This window comes from Panicum hallii, chromosome 1, assembly GCF_002211085.1.
Source record: "Panicum hallii strain FIL2 chromosome 1, PHallii_v3.1, whole genome shotgun sequence".
Taxonomy (NCBI): Eukaryota; Viridiplantae; Streptophyta; class Magnoliopsida; order Poales; family Poaceae; genus Panicum; species Panicum hallii.
Genome location: NC_038042.1, coordinates 56,616,672 through 56,640,956, shown reverse-complemented (window position 1 = coordinate 56,640,956; position 24,285 = coordinate 56,616,672). Strand labels below are relative to the sequence as shown.

Here is a 24,285-nt window from a genome sequence, read left to right as displayed (position 1 = left end):
ATGCAGTACTAGTATGTGAAACACGAAATAAAGGTTACTTGAAATCAAACTAAAAGATCATGTAAGAGGTAGTATTATCACTACCGCTTAGCCCTTGTACACTTAGGTTTGACAGTTTTGCATACTAATACTTGTTGTAACTTGCGAAAGCATGGAAAGAAATGCTCTACCAGAACAATCAAAGAACCCTAAAATCAGAAATACCAAGCATTGCAGGCTTAAGTTCGACAGTTTTGCTATCACTGAAAGCATGGCAAGAATTGCTCCACCAGAACATAGGATGAACGATAGGTACCACCCACACCCGCGCGAGCGTGCACGCACACACACGGCCCCACCAAACCAACGTGGAATGCTATCTAAATTAGCCAACTGGACAGCAATCACCAACCTCCACCCTCACAAAGTTGATATAAACGGTAAAATAAGCATTGACCTAGTTTTGGCAGGCTTAAAATAGATCAGCTATTGACTAAAAGCTCTAGAGTTTCAATGAAACTGAGCCACAAAAAGCAGTAGCAGCAAAACCTTTGAGTTTCGAAACCGAGCCACAAAAAGGATAACAAATTAAATAAGTTATTAGTAGTAAAAGGGGATCAATAGGGTCCGGGCACATGGATGTCTGGATTTTCATGCAGATAATTCTTTCAGTGTGTTTCAATTCTCTAAGTATCTCTTTATTGCCACCACCTGAAAATGGTTTGTTCTCAAAGTAGCCCAGACACCCATGTGACAATCCCTAAAACCATGTAAGCACTAGAGGTGGCATGATCTACTCATCAGTCATCAATCATTAATACAACAAATCAAGTATATTAGAATAATTATAAACCTAAGAGGTGGTCGCTCAGACAGACAAGCATACCGTTCTGTGTACTTTCTAATATACAAACTGCAGTATTCTTTCAGTGTGTTCCAATCCTTCAAATATCTCTTTATTGCCTCCTCCCTCATGTTTTGTTCAAGCCGTGGCTCTCTTGAAACTAATCCTTCCTTGTTTGACTAAAACCGTGCCACACATTCATCTCAACTGCGCTTCACTGCTAAACATGCTACAGCTTTAATTAAGGATGCAAGTGGGTACCCAATAGTATTTTTTTTCTCAGCTAATTAATTACGATGACATGCTACTCTAGTCCATTTTTTCTTCCAAATTATTTATGCAGAATGCTATTCTAGCTTATTTTATTAACTTTTTGGGTCGATCCAATGACCCAAAATATATATAACTTGCATCCCTAGCTTTAACTAAACATGCTACTGCTTTTATCATAACAGCAAGAATAAAACAAAGATGGGAAATCTAAGGCATGTATAGAAGCGAATCAGACGTGGTCATTTTAGCCCTTCACATTGAACTCATAGTAAACCAATGTGTACTAATCATTTTGCGACAGAAGTAAATAGGAATGAAAATATATCATTGATAAGAGTAGTATTGCTATAAGATACCAAAATGATGCTTGCTCACTACAACAGTCCAAGCAAGTAGAATTGCTACCATTGATGCATTGTACATTAATTTTTCCACAATTTTTCCCTCTATAAATCAAACGCCAGAATGTCAAAGTATGGAGAGAGAAAAAACTCAAACTAGAATGTTCAAACAAGCAGAACTTAGTATACACCACCTTTACATTACAGATCAATTCTTTATCTATTATTCAAAGAAAACTACTATAAAGCTACAAGACCCAACATACCAGAGAATACACTATTCCACCACCTTGAAATGGGATAAACAGGACTCATAGGTGATTTCTTCTGAACGTAGCCCAGCCACCACGTGGGACGACCATTTAAACCCACATAAGCACTAAAGGTGGTGTTATCTACTGATCAATCATTTCTATAAAATCAAGTATGCCAGTATAATTATAAAGCTATAGAAAACAGGTTGCTGCTCAGACAGATCAGAGACCATCCAGATTAATTTTTAACATGCACACTGCAGTATGGCTTCCGCATCCAAAGTGATCGTAAGAATTAGTACAGCCAGGCAGTTGAATCCACAAGGTTACTGAAATTACCATACGAAGATGCCTAACTTGTTCCAGCAGACAACCCCGACCAATTCCAATCCAGGAAATCAGGCCAACAGCAACTCAAATACCCCGATCCCACAATAAATTAAAAACCCCGAAGCCAATCTGGACTCAAACATACTGCCAAATGCCCCAACAGAACCAAACCCTAACAAGGATAATAGCCAAATCGGCACTCGAACGCAAATACAGGGCACACGAATCACGTCGCGACCCGTCCATCGAACACCACTACGAGAACGCATTCCATCAAGGGATCGCAGAGCCAACGTATCCACCGAGGCGTCACGGCAAGGCGGCGGAAGGCATCTCACGCCGTCGCCGTGCTCCACCCGTTGCGCATCGACTCCCCGAAGGCGGCGCGGCGGCGGCGGAGAGGTCGCCGCCTTCCCCATTAGGGTTGGCGGGCTAAGCGGCGCGGAGAAGTGGAGTCTTCGGCCGCGGAGACCCCTCCCCACGCGCCGGCACCTCTCACGATTGCTAGGCCCTGGAAGTGAGGAGAGAAGCGGCGAAGGCGTAGGCCGGTCGCGCAGCCCCGCGGGGAGGCATCTATCGGCGGAGAGGCCGCTGCCTTCCACACGGCGCCCTCGTAAGCTTCGAAACCTCGAGGAGCGGAGGAGGGACACCAATCAGGAGGACCACCGCGGTGGCGGCGCGGCAAAGCGCACGGAACCAAGCCCCAGCGGGGGTGCGACGTTCCTTCTCCACTTCGCCGCCCGCTCCATTGCTAGGGCGACAGACGGAGAGAGGCGTCGCGGTGGGGAACGAATCGAGAAGCTTCGGCGGCGATTCGATTTCGATCCCATTCGATTTGGAGGAATGCAGGCAGATGGACGGGCCCAGATGGGTCACTCGCATCGAGCCAGCCTTTCTTGGCTGGAGGTCCGAGGGACAAATAAAGCCAGCCTCTCCAGTTCCATCGGCCTGGGCTGAGAAAACATGCTCCCGCCATTCACATTATTTTTCAATTTCTGATTAATTATACATGTATATTCCTTCAAAAAAAAATGCTGGATCGTGTGGCACTCATTCTCATGATAGAGTAATAGACAGGTGCCGGCCACTGGACGTCGATGAAATCCGCGGAGATCACACCTCCGGCCGTAGAGATGCGACGATCAGTCCGTCGACACGGCAGTCTAGGCAGGCGTCGTCCACACCTCCGGCCTGCCACGCCCCACGCAGCTCCGCTCTCAGACTGATATCAGCAGCCCCGCTATGGGACCTTGCAATTTGAAAAAAGCGGTCCGGTCCAGTCCTCAGCAGCGGTGGGATCCGTTTGGCAAAATAGGAGCCCGTTGAAGTGGAAGTAACGGCCCGCACCAGCCACCGACGCATACCACTTGAGCCACCGACAGGCTAGGGCTTCGCACGGGCAGTTACTGCGCGGCGGCTGTAGCGGCGGTGGCGGCGGCGGCGGCGGCGGCGGCGGCGGTCTGGCGTCGCTACAGGAGGAGGGGTTCAACGGCACCCCGAAATCAGCTCGTCCCCGCGATGATGAGTCGGAGGACCGGGCCGGGCGGAAGGAGCCTGTCGGCGGCGAGGCGCCACCAGCTCCACTAGATCTACCGCGGCAACCTTCATCCTCAAGCTCGTCGACCTCACCTGCAGCTGCGAGGTACGAATCCGACTCAGTCTCACTCGGTGAGGGCGTCTCTCTCCTCAGGCGGTAGATGCTCTCGAGAAATCTCTCGAGCTCGGGAACGCAAGCCATGCCGGGCCGCAACCTACGTCCTCCGCTCCCCCTTCCTCCCGCCCGGCGCCGAGTTCTATCTCAGCAGCTAGGATTTTATTTGAGTTCATGTAAGGACCGGGTAGGAATGTTCCAAAACTCCACATATCCGTGGCTTACGATGTCAATGGTCTCACCTATGCACTCTGATTTGATTTCCCCTTGTTCTCGCCTAAGCTGGAATCGCACCGCCGCTCCCCTAGGTCGCGCCGGGCGCGCCGGGGGACCGCGCGTCCGTCGAGCCAAGAGCCGCGGCACCCCTGCACGCTGTGTCCCCCGCGCAGCAGTGACCGCTGCGAGAAGGGAGTAGGTTGGATGTTTAGGTTTAGGGTGTTGAGTTAGTTTGTTGTCTACATTGTCGATTGTATGTCGTACTTTATATGACAGCTAGTAGAATTTTGTTGTCTTGGTCATAGGTTATCTACTATACCGCTAGTAGCTTTTCATCTTGGTGTTCATGGAGCTTGGCGTTTGGATCAAGTTGGTATAAAGATCCCTGTAATGTTGATCTTTTGTCATAGTAATATGTGCACTGAACATTATCAAAATTATATGCAACACCATTTATAGTTTCACTTTTGTGCAAAACTCAAAATTTGGATGGATTTATAGGGTACAAAAGAATCGTAACTCTCTATTTTGTTATATATCAACACTGACAGTCCATTACAGCCCATGATGAGAAAAGAACATGGCTTTTAAGAAATATACCGGTCCCATGTTAGGACGCCGCGCCTGCAGTTTTTAGTAAATACTAATTGACTCTTCCCAACCAAAAGCTTATTCAGATTTTTCTCTGATACTATATTGCGCATCAAAGTACAACCCCACAAATCACACCCACAAATCACAGTTCAAATTATAGTACTCTCCACTACTCCTACACATGTACTTTTTCAATGGTCACCGTCTTTCGGTAGTTAGCGTAAGACAAGAGACACACTTGCCAATGCCCTTCTCTGCTAATTTATATTCATATTTATTTTATTAGTTCTTGTTTTCAGTAGGAAAAATACGATGATGAACAATAAATAAAAAAAATATAATTGTTGTAATTGGGTCACTACTCCTGCGTTCAGCTGTGTTCCTTGTGTAGCCCTGTCAAATTGGGTCAGTACTCCTGCGGAAATCATTATTAGGAACTAGTCTGTAAAGTACTGAATCAGTTGCATCAAAGCGACAATTGCGTCTAATTCGTATCCTAATTCGTATCCTAATTTGGATGGATTTATAGGGTACAAAAGAATCTGAACATGTTCCTGATTTGCACTCAGCATTTGCTAGTTTAGAACACTACTTACATAGACTGCGATATCTTTATTCATCTTACTTGTACTAATGTACGTTGTTGACATTCAATGTTACAGAAATCATTCAACCGGCTCAACTTCTCCAATGGATGCGCGTACCGACACCTTCTGTGGTGGTAACCAAACCCCCCAGTACCCACCATACACACCAGCCTTTGACCTCGATCCTATGCCGCCGCCACCGCATTCTTCCGACATGACAACTTTGCACCTGTCTCCCCTGCTCCCACAACTTGGGTCGCCTCAGCCTTGGCCCAACCAAACTGCGTCCCAACAGTTTGTGTTTCCTGAACCTAGCGCGCACATACATCCTGCCTTCAATGAGCCAATTCCCAGCCCACCTGGACGCTCTACCAAAAGGACAAAATCGAAAGCTTCTTCTTCAAGGGGTCCGTCGTACTCTACCGCAGAAGACAAAGCACTATGCTCCGCGTACCTAAATGTGAGCCGAGATCCTATCGTTGGCGCCTATCAGACTGCTGAAACCTACTGGGAGCGCATTGCCAAGTACTACAATGAGAACAACAAGTTCAGAGTCCCCCGCACACCCGACTCTTTGGCAACCCGATGGCATAACATTTCCAAGGACACAGCCCGTTTCTGCGGTAAAAAGGCGGAGGTTGATCGGCGAAGGGAGAGTGGGAAAACTGAAGAAGACAGGGTACTAACTTTGTAACATACTTTTATCAGGGCACAACCATCCCGTAATCATACATGTGCACTTAATTTAAGTTGCTGACTTGCTTATGCAGATCGAAGATGCGCTTCAGCTATTCCTTGGACAGGTTGGCAAGCCTTTCCAGTTCATGCATTGCTGGACTGTTCTAAGGAACACTAGGAAATGGGAAGATTGGATTGCAACCAAAGGAGCAGATTCTGCAGGGGACAGAGAAGCACGGAATGCTGAAGAAGGTCAGGAATTCCATGATGGAGCAGGGGAGCTTTGTAGGCCTATTGGTCGAGACAAAGCCAAAAAAACGAGACGTTCTGAAGGCAAGCAATCGTCCGAATCATCTGCCTGCATTGAATTGTTTCAACAAATGGCCAAGAACAAGGAACTGAAAAACCAGCAAGAAGCTATGTGGGCCAGCGAATACAAGCAGGTGCAAGAGCGTCAGCTTGCATTAAAGGAAGAATCTACGAGGCGGCAGCTTGCATTACAGGAAGAGCAAACTCGGATCCAGCGCGAGCAATTGGAGTACCAAAGGCTGGAACATGATAGCAAGATCATGATGATGGATCTTAGCTCCTTCTCTGATGTTGCCCGTGAGTACTTTTTAGGCATGCAGAGAGAGATCCTAGAGAAGCGCCGGCGAGGGGGGGACAACAATAATGCAAACTAGACCTTATTCAAGCTGAACTATGTACTTGTTGCATGTACCTATATTTCAGTCTAGGAGCAGTGTATTCGTGGCTGTGATTGTTTGTTTGCTTGTTCTCCGAATGGACTATAGTCGACAAAGATCATGTCTGTTTGATGCACTCTGTTGTCAGAGCAAACTTACTATCTACATACATGTTTATCTGAGTGTTGTATTGTCTGGATTCTGTATGTTCTATTGTCGACAAAGATCATGCAGGTCTGCTATTCTGTATGTTCTATTGTCAACTTTGAAATGGTGATTTGAACATACGATATATTTGAGTATTCAGTGCTTGCCTGGATAACGATATATTAGGCCATGCAGTGGCCTAATTCATCAGAGTTGGTTGAGAGCAAATAAGATGAAAGGGACAGGAAAACCCTCCCTCTAAGGTAGTTAGAAAACCCCTCTCAGTGTCAGGTCCCTCTCCAACAAACTGTTTGCATTTGCATGTCAATCAGTCCTTGCATACATGTAGTGCAGTGGTCTTCAATTAACGGCAATATCCAACCACCAACTGGTGCAGCTAGCAACAGAATGAGTACTTGAAACACCCACAGCCATTGGATAGCTCAAACAGCTTATTCAGCAAAGCATATAGAAAATGATGTGTTTACATGGCCACAGGATATACATCATATATAAATATTGAAATGAATTCCCTTTGTTCTCTATCAACTAGGCATGCATCATTAATATATTGTCCATGTTCTAAGTTCATGATATGGCAGCTAGAAAGCAGTAGAAAATTTTAACTGCCTTGATCACACCAGAATCTAAGCTTAGGCTCAGCAGTTGGAAACAATTGTATTTGAATTGATTCCTTAACTACCTTAACTAATGTAAGAATGTTATCTGCAAGAATAGGATATTATGGCATCAGAATATTTGCAGTAACCATATTGCGTGGAACACAGGTAATAGCAAGTAGGGCCCCACAGAGAAGTACAGAAACTTGATATGAATAAAACTGATCCCCAGGGCCTCCGCTATCGGACCAGTAATTCGCGAAGTGGCAAATTAGTAAAAGAAGAAGGAAAACAAGCTGTACAAAGCATGGGGATGATACAATCTCCAGAGATAAAGACACTTCAGAGCTGACCCAGTCTATGAGATTGCAGCTTGGCCTCTTTTCTTGTGTGGCAGGTCCAGGAGTTAATGGATGGTGTGATGCCCTCAAATATCAATGCATTCCTTTGTTTCCAGATATTCCAGCATGCTATCATAAAGATCTCCATGAATATCCTTGAACGCAACATGGCGAAATGCTTCAACCTAGATTAGTAGCATATTCTCGGAATGCTGAATTCATAAGCTAATTGACACAAGCTTGGGCACCTGGAAAATGGGAAAACATATTTGCTCATGGAACTAATTTATATCAGTGCAAAAATTGTAGTGCACGAAACAGTATCAAGCTGATTCTGTTAACTTTCTTTCCCTTTAGCTGTTAGCTAACTTCATGTATATAAGCAAATAACTTCTCCTTGAATTCTCAGACATTTTCACACATATGTAATAGAGATCTTCTCCCTAATAAATAACTTCTCCCTTAAGCCATAACTTCATGTATACATAACTTCACCAAAGTATTAAAGCCATAACCGCAAGTAACACATATATGTGTACAGCAATGTATTAATAGATACCATCAACTGTATAAAAAAAATATAGGCAGATTTACATAGTTAATTTTGGACAAAGGTTAAAAGCAAATGTCTCATGTGACTTAGCAGTTTCTACAAGCAAATGTCTCATGGCAAAACTTTAGAACCTTTATCCCTCCAAATTTCGTGGATAAAAAGAAATATACCTGAAACACCCTGCAGTAAGTGCAGGTCCAATCGCTGAGACAATGAACGGAGATTAAACATAAAGAGTGAGCAAGTTAAAACAAAGACACTATAAAAATACCAGAATTCTCAAGCAATGTATCTAAAGCATAAAACTTGAAGCAACCAAGCAATGATTCTAACAGAAACAAGCAATGAGCAATCCGTTGTCCTTACCCCAGGTGCTGCCACACTCGTTCCACACATGCTCCATCAGGTCTTCCTGCAGCCGGTGATGCATGCCTCGATCTTCGATTTTTCTGTGGTTTGCTATCAAAGTCTGTATGCTTGGCACGTTCCTCGGGAGAAGCACAGGTGCAGTGGCATCTTCGAAGTCGTCAATGGTCGCCAGCGGAAGTCCTCGCTCATCCGCAACTGCCATGTTGTGCAGGATAATACAACAACTCATGATGTTCTTTAAATCTGCTACCATGAACATTCTGGCAGGACATTTGACAATTGCAAATTTTGCTTGTAGCACACCGAATGCTCGCTCCACATCCTTCCTGTAAGCAGACTGCTTTAAAGTGAAGAGCTTCTGCTTCTCAGTAACTGGACTAGGAACTCCTTTGATTAGTGTCGCCCAATCCGGGTATATGCCATCTGCCAGGTAGTACCCCATGTCGTAATGGTGACCATTCACAGTGAAGTTGAAAGCAGGGGCATTACAAGAGGCGAGGTCATCAAAAACAGGGGACCTATGGAGAACGTTGATATCGTTTAGTGACCCAGGGAGACCAAAGAAGGCGTGCCAAAACCATAGGTCGGGCCCGACCACAGCCTCCAGTATAATGGTTGGCTTCTGTGTGTGTCCTCGGTGCTCACCGTGCCAGGCAACAGGGCATTTCTCCCACACCCAATGCATACAGTCTAAGCTTCCAAGCATTCCTGGGAACCCTCTGTCCTCAGCAACCTGCAGCAAGGCCTGTATATCGGTCTCATTTGGGCTACGTAAGTAGCGTTGTTCGAAGAGGTCAACTACACCCTGGATGAAATGCTTGAAGCTTTCCATAATGACAGAGCCAGACATACGAAACTCTCGGTCCAGAGAATCAGGTGTGCAGGCGGTGGCAAGCATTTTCAAGCAAGCAGCAATCTTCTGGTAAGGATGGCATCCCATCTTCCCGGCAGCATTTTCCTTCTCCTTGAAGTAGTCATCGTACTCAGTAACAGCATCTGCTACACGGCAAAATAGCCTAGGTGACACACGAAACCTGGAAAAAGCTTGACGAAATGTCAACGCAGACTCTCGTCACAACATAGGCATGAGAAACAAATGAAAATTGGCTCATTTGTGCTCACCTCCTCCGGAAGAATGCGTCGGGGTAAACTTTATGGGGGTCAAAGTAGTCAAGACGCAGACGATGCCAACCCTCCCGGATGTTTCGCTTGACCACGATGCGTTTGACACTGTAACGGCTCCGCTTGGCCTGGCTATGAGCACCAGCAAGTAGGCCATTTGCATATGCTGCGAGAACCTGCTGTTCGTCTTCTTCACTCGTCTCCCCATCCGGAGGTAGCCCTTGGTACACGCGCATCGCACGTCGGTAATGGTGACCCATTGCTCGGCTGCAAACTGTAACACATGGGACAAAGAATGTTTATTATAGTCCATGAACAATATGGAAAATGTACAAACACCAATAGAGTGGCTCACTAAACTAAATGCTAAACCCAACAAAGCAACTATACTTCTCAGTTCGCTTAAACCAGATACAGGACAGTAGCATGGAAATTGAACTTGCTACTACACCGCAGCAGTAGCAATAAGCAACCCTACTTCTGTGCCGAACTAAGCAAACTATTTCCTCCTAAACCACTGCAGTAGCAATTGACATTTGAACTAATTCTATTGCGAAATTAGATACTCTGCTTCTGAGTGTGCATGTACCCGAGCAGTCGGCTGGGTGGGGATGGGATGTTGACGGACACGAGGGGATGCCGTCGGCCGCCAGCCGCTGCCGGCCTGGCGGGCAAGGGACGGCGTCGACCGGCGGGGAAGCTGCTGCTGTCGGAGGAGCGGGGATCCGACGCCGTAGGCCGCAGGGGAGCAGCGGGTGGTCGCCGGTTCGCCGCCGGGGGGGAGGGGGAGGGGAGGGGGAGGGAGCCGTCCGACGCAGGGGCAGAGCGGGTGGTCGCCGGTTCGCCGCCGGGGGGGAGGGGGAGGGGAGGGGGAGGGAGCCGTCCGACACAGGGGCGGAGCGGGTGGTCGCCGGTTCGCCGCCGGGGGGGAGGGGGAGGGGAGGGGGAGGGAGCCGTCCGACGCAGAGGCGGAGCGGGTGGTCGCCGGTTCGCCGCCGGGGGGGAGGGGGAGGGGAGGGGGAGGGAGCCGTCCGACGCAGGGGCGGAGCCGCTGTCTGCCGGGCCGATAGGGGACGACGGCGGCCGCAGGGGAGGAGTCGGTGTCGCCCGGGCGGGGAGGGGACGCCGCCCGCGGCTCCGGACGAGGCGTAGTTGGCCGGGCGGAGAGGTGCTGGATGCGAGGAGGGGCTCTCGGGCGGAGGATGGCCTGGGCGGGAGGAGCTGCTCTCGGGTGGCACATCTGCTGGGAAGATTGCGGGAGGAGCGCGGGGGAGTCACGGAAATTTCAATCGGCGCGCGGGAAGTTTGCAAACGCATTTTCACACTCTGCTGAGATGGCCTCCGACGGGGCTGGCAAAACGCAAACGAGCGAGCGTCTGCGATTTTACACAGGCGGATAGCAACTCTGCTGATAGCAGCCTCAGCCGAGCCGCTGCAACCGCCGAGCACCTGCACCTCACGTCCCTCCCAGTCCCAGCCAGCCCCTGCTGCCCTGCTCCGCTCGCCGCCGACCGTTGCGTGGCTCCGTCCTCTTTTCAAAAACAAGACGAATCCCGCTTTCTCATTGAGACCCTATGCACACACAGTCACTGACAGGCCGGCCGAGGTAACTCCGGTTCCATCGGTCATTGAGGTATCCTCGAAGCCAGCGAGTGGCCGCGGGAAAGACCTGCGGCCTCTGCTACCTTTCCCTCTTCCCCTAGCTTGGCACAGATTCGCAGCGCTGCCAAAGCAAACAAACCCCTCCTCTGATCTCTCCCCTCCCGCCATTACACACCGGACACCGACGCGTCCTTTGTGACGTCTCTCTGACACGCTGGCCCCACGTCGCCTCGCCCCAGACTGGCTTACAAACCAAGCTTCTCTAGTTCTCTGCTCTCGCCCACAGAGTAGTCACACGCTCCACAGTCCAAGCTCGCCCTCGCGAGTCCGACCCGAAGGCTATCTCTCGGGAATGGCGGAGCTGCGGGGCTTCGTGATGGCGGTGGCGGCTGTGGTGTTGGTGGCGGTGGTGTCATTGGCGCCGCGCGCCGCGGAGGCGAAGACGACGATCGAGCCGTGCTCCGGATCGGACTCCTGCCAGGCGCTGCTGGGCTACACGCTCTACGCCGACATGAAGGTGTCCGAGGTGGCCGCGCTCTTCGCCGCCGACCCGGCGGCGCTGCTGGCCGCCAACACGCTCGACTTCGGGGCACCCGGCGCGGCGCACCGTATCCTGCCCATGGGCCTCTTCGTCCGCGTGCCCACCCGCTGCTCCTGCGCCGACGGCGTCCGCAAGTCCGTGTCCGTCCGCTACGCCGCGCGACCCGCCGACACGCTCGCTACCGTCGCCGACGTCGTCTTCGCGGGGCTCGCCTCCGCCGACCAGATCCGCAACGAGAACGGGCTCGCCTCCACCGACCCCGACGCGCCGCTCGACGCCGGCCAGAAGCTCGTCATCCCCCTGCCCTGCGCCTGCTTCAACTCCTCCGACAACAACCTGCCCGCCATGTACCTCTCCTACGTCGTGCAGGTCGGGGACACCGTGCCCGCCATCGCCGCAAGCTACGAGACCACCGTCACGGACGTCATGAATGTGAATGCCATGGGCAGTCCTGTGGCCGCACCGGGCGACATTCTCGCGATCCCGTTGCCAGGTACATACTAATCCCAGACCAATTCATGTCTGATCAAATATGCAACTTGATCGTCTTTGCTGAGCCTTTTTTTTTTTTGAACTGCTATGTATGGACTAGATGGCAGCAGTATATACTTGACGTTGGAATGTGTGAATTTACTAGAAATGCCCACATACACAATGTGCGTCTGGTCATTGGGAATTTGGGAGTTTGAGTTGGTATTAGGTAGTTTCGATGCAAGTCTGGAGATAAAACTGGATAAAGGAAGCTGTTGTTCCTTACGTTGGATAGTTTTGAGTCAAACTTTGCAAACAAGCCTCCAGTTTGTTCGGCCAGCGTGTTATGTTCTGAAGAATTAATTAACGAGTAAAGTAGTACCCTAACGTGAGTTCGCAAAGTATCTTGAATTACTATTTTTTTATGTGGGAGGCATGATTGTCTTATTTGCTTATCTCCCAGTTTTGAACAGATTCATATAGCCCAGAATCCATCAATTATGTTGATTATTTTGCTGCAGAATGAAACCTGTTTTCAGAGTCTTTCCTTGGTTGTAATTAAATAATGTCCATGAACAGTACATCTGCCAAACTTACAACATTTCATATTTCAGTAAGAATCAACAGGAGCAGAATAATATGTCGGAAATGTTTCTGTAATTTGATTGTTGGGTAAATGGAAAGGTTTTCTTAACATATCAATAGTCAGTTTCCAAAATGAATGCATGGGTATCCTACTGTTCAAAATCAATCTGATGGTGGTTGTTTGTTTCTGCGTCAGCATGTGCATCTGCATTTCCAAAATCTGCTTCAGACCATGGATTGATTGTAGCAAATGGAACCTATGCGCTTACTGCTGGCAACTGTGTGCAGTGCAGCTGTGGACCAGGCAGTCTCAAGTAAATTTTAGCTAGTATCATTTCGTTCTTTTCAGTTGTTCTTTCATTACTGCTAAATTTAACTTTGAACCATTTTCCCTGTTTTCTGTTGTCAGTTTATATTGCACACCAGCTTCATTATCTGGATCGTGTCCAAGCATGCAGTGTCCTAACAGCAATGTGATGCTTGGCAATGTGAGCACCCATCCAACCGGAGCAGGATGCAATGTTTCTTCTTGCAGCTATGGAGGTTTTGTTAATGGAACTATTACTACATCGTAAGCAACATGTTGCCCAATGTTTTCCATTTTGTTCCCACTTACTAGTATCAAGGTTACAACTTACTTTTTCTTGGCAGGCTAAGTGCAGGTCTCCAACCCAGATGCCCAGGTAATTATTGTTATTGTCTGTGCAGAATTGGGTGCCAAGGCAGTGATACCTATACACACACTACCTGTCACAGGCTCACATTCATTTGTGTCCAGATATTCACAATCTCTGTTTTGCTCCCTCTGTTCATTTGAAAATATATTATTGAAGTAACAGGTGCATGCTTTATGAATGAATGCACAAACTAGTCAGATTGTCCAGTACCTGTGGCGTGGTCTTTATAACTTGAACATTGGTAAACTGGCAAATTGGCTAACATATGTTCACTTCATGGTTACCCTTTGTCTCTTATTGTTCTACTTATGATCATGTGCTATCCCATTTCATTCATGTGGTCAGCATACCAGCTTTACTTTGATACACTTCCTGTTTCTGAATGTTTCTTTATGCAGGACCACATCAAATTCCTGCGCTGACTGATCCACCTACCACTGTGAACCATGATTCCACGTATCTTCCTCCGCTGTCAGCTCCTGGACCTGCAGAAGCTGGTGGAGTCATGCCTGAACCAGGCTCAGCAAGCTCGCCGGTGCAAGGAGGGTCTTTCACACTCCCGAAAGTCTCTACGGCCAATGGCCCTGTTGGAAGCGTTTCAGAAGCTCCTTTGATGGATAAACCACGTCATATTCTATCTTTTTTCGTCTCTTGCCTAGTTTTCTACTTGCAGTTGTGAATCACCACGTGAAGAGTTCTTTGTTGTATCTTCTGTAGTGTAGTAAACTGGAAGCCTCATTTAGGCCGGCAAGTGAGAGGTATGATGACGGCAATGCTTTTGAAGCACCAATGGTTATCATTACCCCCAGAGCTCTGACTTTATTTCGCAAAATTTCCTGCTATTGTGCCTAAACAGCATCTCTGAAGATGTCTTTGTAGCTTTTGTACAAAAAGATGAGACCATATTCTGATGCTTGGAAAGTGGTTGCTATTGCTCTTCTCTGCAAACCATCCAGGAACTGCATTTTTATCCTCTTTGATCACATGATAAGCTGCTTTTCTACAACTGCCTTGTTTTGCCGGCTCCACAGAAGAAATTCCTCGGTGACGGCTCAACTGCTTGCACTACGGGTTATTCGTCGAATCAATCCTCTTGCTCATCTCTGATCTAGAAACCCAAAGAGACCAAGGGACGAAGAAAAGGAGAAAAGGCAATACCTGGTCTTAAGCACGGAGCTTTCCACCGAGCACAGTATAAAACTACTAGTTGGCTGGAGCATCGCGTTATGATATGCTGATCTGCGTATTTTTACCAAGACGTCCTTGACCAGAGAGTTTTTTTTGAAAAAGGGATAAAAAAATTAAATTCGAAAAAGGGGTGCTGATTGGCAAAATTTCGGAAAATGGGTACCTCCAGCCCGATGAACGGGCGGGAGGCGTGGGGCCGGGCACCTCCCGCCCATCCAACAGGTGGGAGGTCCTAAAATTATTTCCAGACCCTTCCTGAGGGCCTCTTCGCGAATAAGAAATTTTTCTTATTCATGAAGAGACCCCTGACGCGGGCGCGGGGGCATCCCGCCTGCCCAACGGGCGGGAGGTCCGGGACCCGTAGACTGCGGAGGGGCATCCCGCCCGTTAGGCGGGCAAGAGGTTGCGCCAGCCACGTGGTCCGCTAGGCTGTTCCCAGCAGAGCTCCGAAAAGGCTTCCGGTGCGGTATTTGCTCACACGACTGCACGGTAGCATGTCCCAGCAGCATGCGGATGAAGGAACGAGAAAAGGGACGACCCCTCCGGCAACCCGTAAATCCACACCCTCTCTCTCCAAACTCCGATCACTTCCCACCTATTCTCGGCTGACGCGTGGCGATGGGTCAGGAGCAGAGGAAAGCGGGTGAGTGGAGGTGGGCCAGCAGGGTGGCAGATGCGGTGCCGCATCCGCATGCTGCTGGAAGCAGCCACTGCCAATCACACGGGCCCCACATACAGCCTCCCCCTGTTTCCCGATGGGGAGGGGCGCATTGCTGGGAACGGCCTGGGGCCGCGGGAACGTGGGGAATTGGCCCGGTCTCCAACAAGTAATCACCGGGCTGTGGAGTGCGGTATACTTAATAACATGTGGGTCCGTACTGGAACAGCCCGTGCGTTCCGCTAACCCAGGCTACTTTCCGATTACTTTATCTATATTTCCTCTGCTAATTAATTCTAAAAAATTTCACGCGTGATCGAGCGGGACCCACGTACGAACCGCATGGCGATGCAGAAAGGTCCATGACGAAGAAGTAGTGCAGTCTGGGTTACAAATATACACAATTTATTTTTAATAGCTTGATGTATCGTACTATCGTAATATTTGGATTCTACGTTGTAAAACGTTATCGCTTAGCTATTTTCATACGAGTTTTAGATACCGAATCTTCTTCGTAAAATTGAACTAAATTTAAAATTTATGTATACAAAAGAGTATGGCGAATAAATCTTGTATTTGAAAAAGTATGAATTTTAAATAGTTTGTAAAACATAAATTCTAACAAAAAATAATAAAAAATTAAAATTTATGTATACAAAAGAGTATGGCGAATAAATCTTGTATTTAAAAAAGTATGAATTTTAAATAGTTTGTAAAACATAAATTCTAACAAAAAATAAGCGAGGTGGGCACCTTCCGCCCGTTGGGCGGGCGGGATGTCTTAGGGGTCTCTTCGCGAATAAGAAACCTTTTTTATTCGCGAAGAGACCCTCGAGAGAGGTCTGGAAATAATTTTAGGGCCTCCCACCCGTTGGATGGGCTGGAGGTCTCCGGCCCCACGCCTCCCGCTCGATGACCAGACTACGCCAGTTCATGGCGGCCCATCCTGTCAAGTGCCAAGTGCCAACCATCCATCGAGCAGGACCGTAGCAGAGCAGTCTGGGCCCAGGACTGGTGAGATGCCATCGCTCTTTCAGCACAGATCACAGGTGCGCTCTCTATTTCGCATTTCGCGAGCATCTGGGCTGGGTTGGAAGTTGGAGCTGTTGACTCAGCGGCCCAGGAAGATGCGCCGCTCCCAATTCAAATCGGTCCGGGGGCGATCGATCGGCAATTCAGATCGGAACAAAAATCCGGGACGCACAAAGAATATCCGACGGAGCCTGGCCATCTGCTTTATGAAGATAAGCACGCTTTAGCAAGTGCGTTTACGACACCAAGATGCCGCCGCAACGCCGCGTGCACGTGGTCGTTATCCGAATTTGGTGGCGGTGGCGATCAACTTATCAAGAAGAAGAAGGCGAAGAATCAATTTACATCCCTGGGGCCGAGAGAGGAGCCGCGACCGAGGGAATTCGGTCGAGCACGAACGCTGGCCAGTAGTTTCCGTGTTCTTTCTCACAGCCAAACTTTTTTTTTCTCTCACACGCGTGACCTTGAATGCCAAAGGATCGCCGTGACATGAAAGGCTACAGTGCGGCTACACCGGCCAGCACCTACGCCCAGTGGTGCTACTGCATGCGCCTCGACACGAAACCTAACCTACTGGTGGATACGGTGACAATGATTTGGTTCGGCAGATGATTGTGATCCTCCTTTTCCTTTTTGGCCAGCCTCGCCGTCGGAGTCTCCCGTACGGTACGGGAGGACTCATGCAGTCGTGCCGTGTTGGCTGTAGACCAGTGCAGCTGCATGGGCACCATTACATCAGCGTAGAGCCTTAGGCTGACTCCAACAGGCGAGCCATTCGGTTGGGCAAAAGCAAAATACCTACTGTGGGAGTACTATAGCACTAGATATCCGTCTCCAACAAAGTAGGCATAAAGGCAAGGTATTTTGACTAGTAGGGGAGAGGGAAGTTAAAATGCATGCTCTGCCAGGCCAAGCCATCCGCGGCTGGACCAACGGTCAGTTGGGTGGGAGGAGAGAGAAGGTTGTGTGGCAAGGGAGAACTCGCCGGTTCGGGAGGAGAGAGATTTCTTGCCGTTGGCGGAAGCCAACTACCAGTGGAATGCAGTATACTTTTGCCTATGCTGTTGGAGGTCAGAAAAAATAACTACCGTAGCTATTTTCTAACCGGTAGCCAAAACGTGTATTTGCCTACTCCGAATGGCTTCTTTTGTTGGAGTCAGCCTTAGAAAACGGCTCCAAGACCAGCTCCAGCTGAAGGCCTGTCAAATAGGTAGTTTTGGAACGGCTCCATGCATGAAGCTGTTGGTAAAATCCAAAACGGTTTCCACTATGGTGGTGGAGCTACAAAATATGGTTCCAATCGGCTTCTCCTCTTCAATTTATTCATAAAAAGCAGGTTGAAGCTGTTTTGCTAAATATTTTTCAAAACAGTTTCAACTCTAATAAAGAAGTCGTTCCACCAGAGGAGCTAGAGCTGGAGCTATTTTTGAAGGAGCTGCAGCCTTGCCAAACAAGCTCCTACTTGATGAGCAACTCAGCACTGTATATATGCGCGCAACTGGTTATAGGAATAGCTGTCCTGAACTTCGATTGATATAGTGCAAGCAAAGTTAAGCAGGACAAAAGCAAACATATATAAAAAACTCTAATATCAGAAAATACTAGAACCAAAAGACGTTGCTAAAGAGCCTACCAAGCTAGGTCAATAGAGTATTGAGAACCATTTATATCGTAGGTCTTGATCTTTTTCCATCATCAGATCTAGATCCAGCCATCACATATGGTTTTTTCTTAATGGTCACGGGAGGGAAGAGCATCCCCACCTGAACTGTATTCAAATGGTGTGGCAAGCCACAGATCAAAAGCTTCATTTTTGGGGAAAATGAGATAAAACCTTAGTGCTCGGTTAATTTTGGGAAACCAGGCTAAAACCTCGACATCAACCTAGCTAAACTAGGTCTAAACCAACATCAAACCTAAGTACAAGGGCAATTTCATGGCATAACCACGAATAGAAAAACAGTACTCCCCCGCGTAAGGGTGGAAATGTGGCAGAACCACATATAGCAACAACATAGGTGTTAGAAAGCTAGGGTAGTTGCTTGCGCCATCTTCCGACGATGTACTGCACCGGAAGAGCTCAGCAAAGCTGAGGCACCCCCTCAGTCTGCTGCAAGCCTAGTCGTCCCGTGCTGCAAGCGCCGTCCTTCGATGCAGCCCCACGCCGCACTGTCAGTTGCCAAGTAACGCTAGCCGTCGCGGTTTGCTGCAAGCAGCCAGCCGACAACGATGAGACAACCCCTGGCCGCCACCCAACCGCCACCAGTGGCCGAGTTGGGTCTCAAGAGACGACGCCTCCAAGGAGGAGATGACGCTAGTGGCGCCGACGTCGCTCGTCCAAGCATGGACAGGGTTTTCACCAAAGAACTCCGTGCAGTAGGGATTGAGCTCTAAGATGACGGCCCCAACATGGAGAACGACACTCTAGGCTGCTCTAGCACCGACGACACGACACCTTGTTGGTGGTGACGTCGAAACTCGTCAGTTCCTTGGCGGCCTCCGCCACGAGCCGTCGTGGGGCCTCGCGCGCTGCCAGAGGGGCCCATGCGCGTGTCTTCTCCAGCTCGCCTGCACTCCCACGGGCCCACGCACGCCCATGTGCCCCGCGCGCGGCCTCACTTGCGCTTGCGCCCGCTGCTCGCGCGCCTACTGGCTGCACGCGCCCGCGCCGGCGGCCGCAGCGGCCGCTCGCACTCCCTCAGGACCCACACGCCCGTACGCCCGCGCCGGCGGCTGCAGCACCTCGCATCCTCTCCAGCCACCTCGCCCGCGCAGCCCCGGCCACCTGGCAGCTCCAGCTAATCGCGGCACCGGCGATGCTGGGAAGCCGCCACGGTCCCTATGCGTAGATCCGACTCCGGGGGCGCCGGATCCGGTCCCCAAAACACCGGATCCGCAACCCCGGCCGCCGCCGCCGCCTCCATGCCCGGCGCCGCCGCCAGCGAGTCATTGACCAGAAGCGACTGGATCACACAAGATAAGCCTCGCCGCCGCCTTCCAAGCAGGCGCACAGGCTTACGGCACCTGCAAGGTGCAGAGGAGGTTGGGAGGGGGGCGGGGAAGCACCGCCCGAGTCGTCTCGCCTGAGATGACATGGGGGTTGCTTGTAGCAAACAACTCAACCACTTCGATTTTCCACAGGGTTATCTTCTTGCTTGTCCCTTCTTTTTCTTCTTATTTTGATTTGTTTTACCCCTCGACACCCTGCGCTATCATGATATCATCATGATGCCCCTGTCTCGACACTCCCGCCTGTCAACCTCCGCAACCTTTTCTGTTGGTGGCGTCCTCCTTGTCCCACCAACTGGACGTTTCCACCAATTTGCCCACATTTCTTCTTTGCTTTCTCTCTATAAGCCCAAGGATTGAAGGAAGACTTAGTAAAACATAAACTCTTTAAACCACAGAAGTTTAACGCAGACAGCTCATTATAGAAGCCCCATCGGCAATGAAGAAGTCTCTTCATTGTGAACCACTCGGAATATGGAGAAAGTAGTTAGAAAAATAAAAACCAGACGTGGAGGAGCGAAGAAACATAAAAAAATAAAGTATTTTCTAAACATTTAGGATATTTAGTTTCTTCACCACTTACAATCCATTTCCTTTTCACTGATCTAAATAAATATTTATAAATATTCCTTAAAAGATGCAAATGGAAGCAACACAAAATTCATTCCCCACCAGCAATACAGCACTCTCACCATTTCCAGCTAGTCTCAAAAGTATATATAATCATACACAATATAAGTAACTATGCTTATGCAATCGTAGAAACCCTACAAATTCTTAACGATATAGTACTGTCAGCACTAAATATTAATAAATATTTCGTTAAAACCTGCCGGTGGTACTAGGAGAAATTCGTCTCCCCGGATTAAGACTGGCCGCCCAATGGCCTCTGGCTACGCCGGCCGGGGATCCCCGAATTCCGATCTCCACTTGGGCAGCAGCGGCAACTAAACAAGCAGCTCGTGGTGTCACCTCTGCCGATGACTTTACGCTTCATCGCTTTGCCCAGTCGGCAGTGAAAGAGCAGTATCCACCTCCGTCTTGGATAGAAACCACCGAAACCTAGCTAGTGGCGCCAAAAAATGCGGCCATTATCTTCTCTTTGGCAAAAGCAAAAGCTCGAGCAAAGCTAGCTTAAAAGAGCTCGGCAAAGCAAGCGACCCGGCCGGGATGAACGGGCGAGCCGGGTTCGAGCTCTTTGTTTGACTCGTGCTGGAGTTGAAAGCTGGGGTTAGAAGATTGGAGAGCAGCGAGTGAGCTCTGCACTTGGGGTGATTCTTGGGCTAGTAAATCTCATCCGCTCATTGTTTAGTGTTTAATCCAGAACAAAAGGGGCTCAACTACGCATACGTACGGATGAGGAGTTTGTGATTTTTAATCAGCGAGAGTCGATTATTGGTACGGGCATGTACAAGTTGACAGTGGGATAGAAGATCACTTTATAAGAGTAGCTGCAAAGAACTGGAGACTTCAGCTCGCTTCAGCTTTTCACAGCACTACTGAAAACCAACTTGCATACACAGTGACACCCAGATGTTTGTTGCTCAAGGTAGACCACTTGTGCCCTTTGAAAAGTTTCAAGTGTCCACATAGTTGGAATCAGAAGCAAACTGTTCTACTGATCGCACTTGGAGCTGACGATGCCGTGAGGGTGCGCAAGTGTCGACCTGCCGTTTGCCTGCTACGGCCAGAGGACGCGTGGCCTAGTTATCAAGGATCCATGGCCTACTACGCCACGCTAAGCACGAGGTGGTAGGGATTAAAGTGCCAGTTCTCGTACAGGCAGAAAGGGCGTCGTCCTACCCCTGAATAGACCCCCGGGCAAGATGCCGCGTTGCCTGCCGTCCCTCGGCCCTCGCCTCGTCGGCCTCTGGCTGAGCTCCGGACGACGAGACGACGAGTCGACGACACGGCACGAATCGACAGGAGGAGAGCAAGTCCCACCCGAAAGTCCCGCGAGGACACTAGGCGGATCAAGAGGGGACCCGACAAGTCAGGAGCCGAATCCGACAGGTCAGGAACTCATGATTAGTATGGTTGAGCTGCGCAACGCGTTGGGAGCGGACAGGACAGGACCGGACGGGGTAAAGGGAAAAGATGTCTGGAAGCACTGAATTCCTGATGCATGGTGCCCCTCCCAATTTGAGAACGATGCCTGAATTCCTGATTCCCCCCTCACGATCGATGTTTCTGCGCTGTTGCTGAAGGGTTGCTGCAGGTTCTTGCAGTCTGCACGCCGGATCATCATCGCCGCGGAATCGGCATTCATTTGCGCAACGAATTAGCTGGGATTTGAAGCGAGGAAACAAATGGAGTAGTGAAGAGCTGTATCTGTATGAGAGTGTCAATTCAGCTACTAATTATACATCGATGCATCTATATAGTACAAGCGCATCGGCAAAATCAGACGCAAAAAGAGAAGGCCAAAAGCCAACACTCGAAATCAAAGAGGAAGCAACCCAAGACTCTACAACTACTGCCTCTGTCTCTCTCTACACCTCCGGCTCGATCGATGGGCATGGAGCCATGGACTCCTCGCGGTCGCGCCGCGCGGGCACGACATGATGAATGGAAGCCGAGCTCGAGTCGAGTCGACCAGGCAGGCCCTCCTGACGATCAAACCATCTCAGGAGCTGACCTTGGCGCGGGTGCACGGGGAGAGGGAGTAGTGCCCGTGGCCGCCGGCGTGCACGCGGTGCGAGGAGGAGGAGGAGGCCGGCGCCGCCTGCGTCTCCCGCTCGACGAGCGCGCGCAGGCGGAGGAACTCGTCGACGGAGCACGGGAGGCGCAGCGGCCCCGCCGAGTAGTCGTAGCCGTAGGCGTCGCGCGCGGCCTCCAGCAGCCGCCGGAAGAGCGGGTGGTAGAGGTAGGCGATGGGGATGACGAACCGCTGGAAGCCGCGGTCGTCGCCCTCGGCGCCGACGCGCACCGCCAGCCACCCCTTCTTCACCTTCCCCCTCTTCTCCTCCCCCTGCATGGCGGCTAGCTCAGCTCAGCTCCTCCTCCTCTCAACGACACGCCCGCCGCCGTCTCTGTGCGCCGCGCCGCGCCTCGCTTCCTGGCTTCTCGGCTCCCGCACGACGTCGCGCAACCGGTGCAAGTACAGGCGTTCGTACCCGCCCGCGCTAGAGGCCAAGCCAAGCGGTTGTTTTTAATTGAATCCCTCGGTGTGGTGCACGGTGTCTCGTGGCACCTCACGGTGGTTTTTATAGGACTCTGCTGCTGGGAGCTCAGCTCGAGGGGGGCTAGTGGGGGTGCGAGTGCACGTACGTCCTTTGTTACGGAAAGGCTCTGCCTTTCCTTGGCCACTTGCAGGTCGGCTCGGCTCGGCTGGGCTCTGGCCTCCGGGTGAGACAGAACGCACTACGGCCTCGACCCGCTAGGTAGCAGCGAGCTGACGGGGAGGGGTCACCGGCCGGTTGTCGTGTCAGCGTCGGGGCGGGCACCGTGCGATCGCGTCGTGCGCGCGCGTCAGTTGTGGTGGTGGCGACGCCGTGGCGACGAGGAAGGGGAGCGACACATATGGTGGGGAGCAGGCGGGCGACCTACGGAACCACGGACGGACACGGAGGGGTGGATGGCTGTGGTGGACACGGTCGAGGGAGAGGCGCCGGCGGCGGTGGTGCGCGTCGTGCAGGGCCGGGGACCTCTCTGTGGCCGCCTCGCGGCTTGCTCGTCGTCCTCCTCCCCGTGAGCCACGGGCGGATCCAGCGCCACCAGTGGCTCGTGGTGGAATCGAGATCCCGGCGAGTGGGGGCAGATCGATGATGTGCCGCCGCCCGCTGGCGCTGGCTTCGCCAATTCAGTTGACCGCTGCGATCTACCGGCGATGCGCTAGCCGCTGGTGCTGCCCCCACGATGGCGGGAGAGATTGACCTAGCGAGCGAGCTAGCGAGTGGGGTCGATCGGCGGATGAGACGGTGGTGGATCGGTCGCTAGCCAGACAGACACGAACAAGCCTATCCAATCCGTTTGTTGGCCGCTGCGGCTAAGTTGGAGTTGGAGTAATCCTCCGGCTCCGGATTTGGTTCCGTATGATCTGCGTACTGAAAAACGAACAATGCACTCCTACCTCACTACATGTGCATTTCCGTAGCGATCAACAGTGATCGGCGCATGTAACGTCAACCTTTTTTTCGAGATGTTTGCGTGCTGATGCATCTATATATCTGGGGGTGCAGATATGTGTAGTGATGTGCCGGCCGGGCACGAAGAGGAGTTGTCAGGTTGAATTGATTTGTTAGGGCCACATCAGTTCATGGTTGTTCCTGTTCTTTCATTGGCTACTGCTAGGACTCTAGTGTACGAGACCGTCAGACGAGATGAGCGCATAGATAGAACATCTCCCTCAGCTCGCACTCTTCTACTTTGGATACGATACGTAACCTAGCAAGGTTTTGAGAAAGGAACAGGTGCCCAGCTAATGGGTGTCGTCCTCACATGGACGTATACATGACATCGTGCCATCACGAGTAGATTGCCATTTTGGATCGGAGCAATTTTTTTTCTTGCTGATACTACATCGTGGTGATCACAAGATGATGTCCTAGTTTTATATCCCTTTGCTTTTAGTTTCTAGGCGGACTAGATGTAAACAATACCCTGAAAGTTAGGACGTGCCCTTGGTGCAAACTTTCCGTGACAGCGAACGCATTGAGACTGGTAATAGTATACAGGCTATCATGCCTCCCTGCTGTAAACCGCTATGACGAGTCCCATTGCCCATGGATTAGCTCTTAATAATACTACCTTGTTTTGGGCTATGCAAGTTCGGATACATTTACGCGTAGGCAGAATTTAGTAAAAAAAAATCATTTGTGAGATATATATATATATATAGCTAGAAAATTCAGCAATTTTCAGGAGCAGGAAATGTGTTTTACTTTTCGCGCACTATGCATGGATATCATGCCAAGGCCAATCCGATCCATCCTCTC

General features: G+C 50.1%; 3 protein-coding genes across 3 annotated transcripts; 1 reads left to right on the top strand and 2 right to left on the bottom strand.

The window, feature by feature from the left end:
• Positions 1-8,422: 8,422 nt before the first annotated feature.
• On the bottom strand, positions 8,423-9,821 carry LOC112898940. Its single transcript, XM_025967264.1, has 2 exons — positions 9,586-9,821; positions 8,423-9,497 (listed from the first exon to the last, which is right to left on the bottom strand). Exons 1-2 carry the CDS (start codon positions 9,819-9,821, stop codon positions 8,423-8,425), a joined length of 1,311 nt encoding a protein of 436 aa, XP_025823049.1.
• Positions 9,822-11,486: 1,665 nt separating this feature from the next.
• On the top strand, positions 11,487-14,293 carry LOC112873569 (lysM domain-containing GPI-anchored protein LYP6-like). The gene is made up of 5 exons (XM_025936577.1): positions 11,487-12,221; positions 12,981-13,098; positions 13,194-13,355; positions 13,436-13,467; positions 13,860-14,293. The coding sequence occupies exons 1-5, from the start codon at positions 11,540-11,542 to the stop codon at positions 14,138-14,140; spliced, it is 1,275 nt and encodes a 424-aa protein (XP_025792362.1). The 5' UTR covers positions 11,487-11,539; the 3' UTR covers positions 14,141-14,293.
• Positions 14,294-21,663: 7,370 nt separating this feature from the next.
• Positions 21,664-22,552, bottom strand: LOC112893928 (auxin-responsive protein SAUR32-like). The gene has a single exon (XM_025961462.1). It carries the CDS (start codon positions 22,323-22,325, stop codon positions 21,975-21,977), a length of 351 nt encoding a protein of 116 aa, XP_025817247.1. The 5' UTR covers positions 22,326-22,552; the 3' UTR covers positions 21,664-21,974.
• Positions 22,553-24,285: the final 1,733 nt, after the last annotated feature.

What these genes read in the sequence shown, in the direction of transcription:
- LOC112898940 (XM_025967264.1), bottom strand. Translation starts at nt 9,821, where the DNA reads ATGCGCGTGTACCAAGGGCTACCTCCGGATGGGGAGACGAGTGAAGAA. An exon ending in GACGCATTCTTCCGGAGGAG is followed by an intron (nt 9,498 to 9,585) that starts GTGAGCACAAAT and finishes AGCTTTTTCCAG; the next exon opens with GTTTCGTGTGTCACCTAGGC.
- LOC112893928 (XM_025961462.1), bottom strand. Translation starts at nt 22,325, where the DNA reads ATGCAGGGGGAGGAGAAGAGGGGGAAGGTGAAGAAGGGGTGGCTGGCG.
- LOC112873569 (XM_025936577.1), top strand. Translation starts at nt 11,540, where the DNA reads ATGGCGGAGCTGCGGGGCTTCGTGATGGCGGTGGCGGCTGTGGTGTTG. An exon ending in TGTGGACCAGGCAGTCTCAA is followed by an intron (nt 13,099 to 13,193) that starts GTAAATTTTAGC and finishes TTCTGTTGTCAG; the next exon opens with TTTATATTGCACACCAGCTT. An exon ending in TCTCCAACCCAGATGCCCAG is followed by an intron (nt 13,468 to 13,859) that starts GTAATTATTGTT and finishes TTCTTTATGCAG; the next exon opens with GACCACATCAAATTCCTGCG.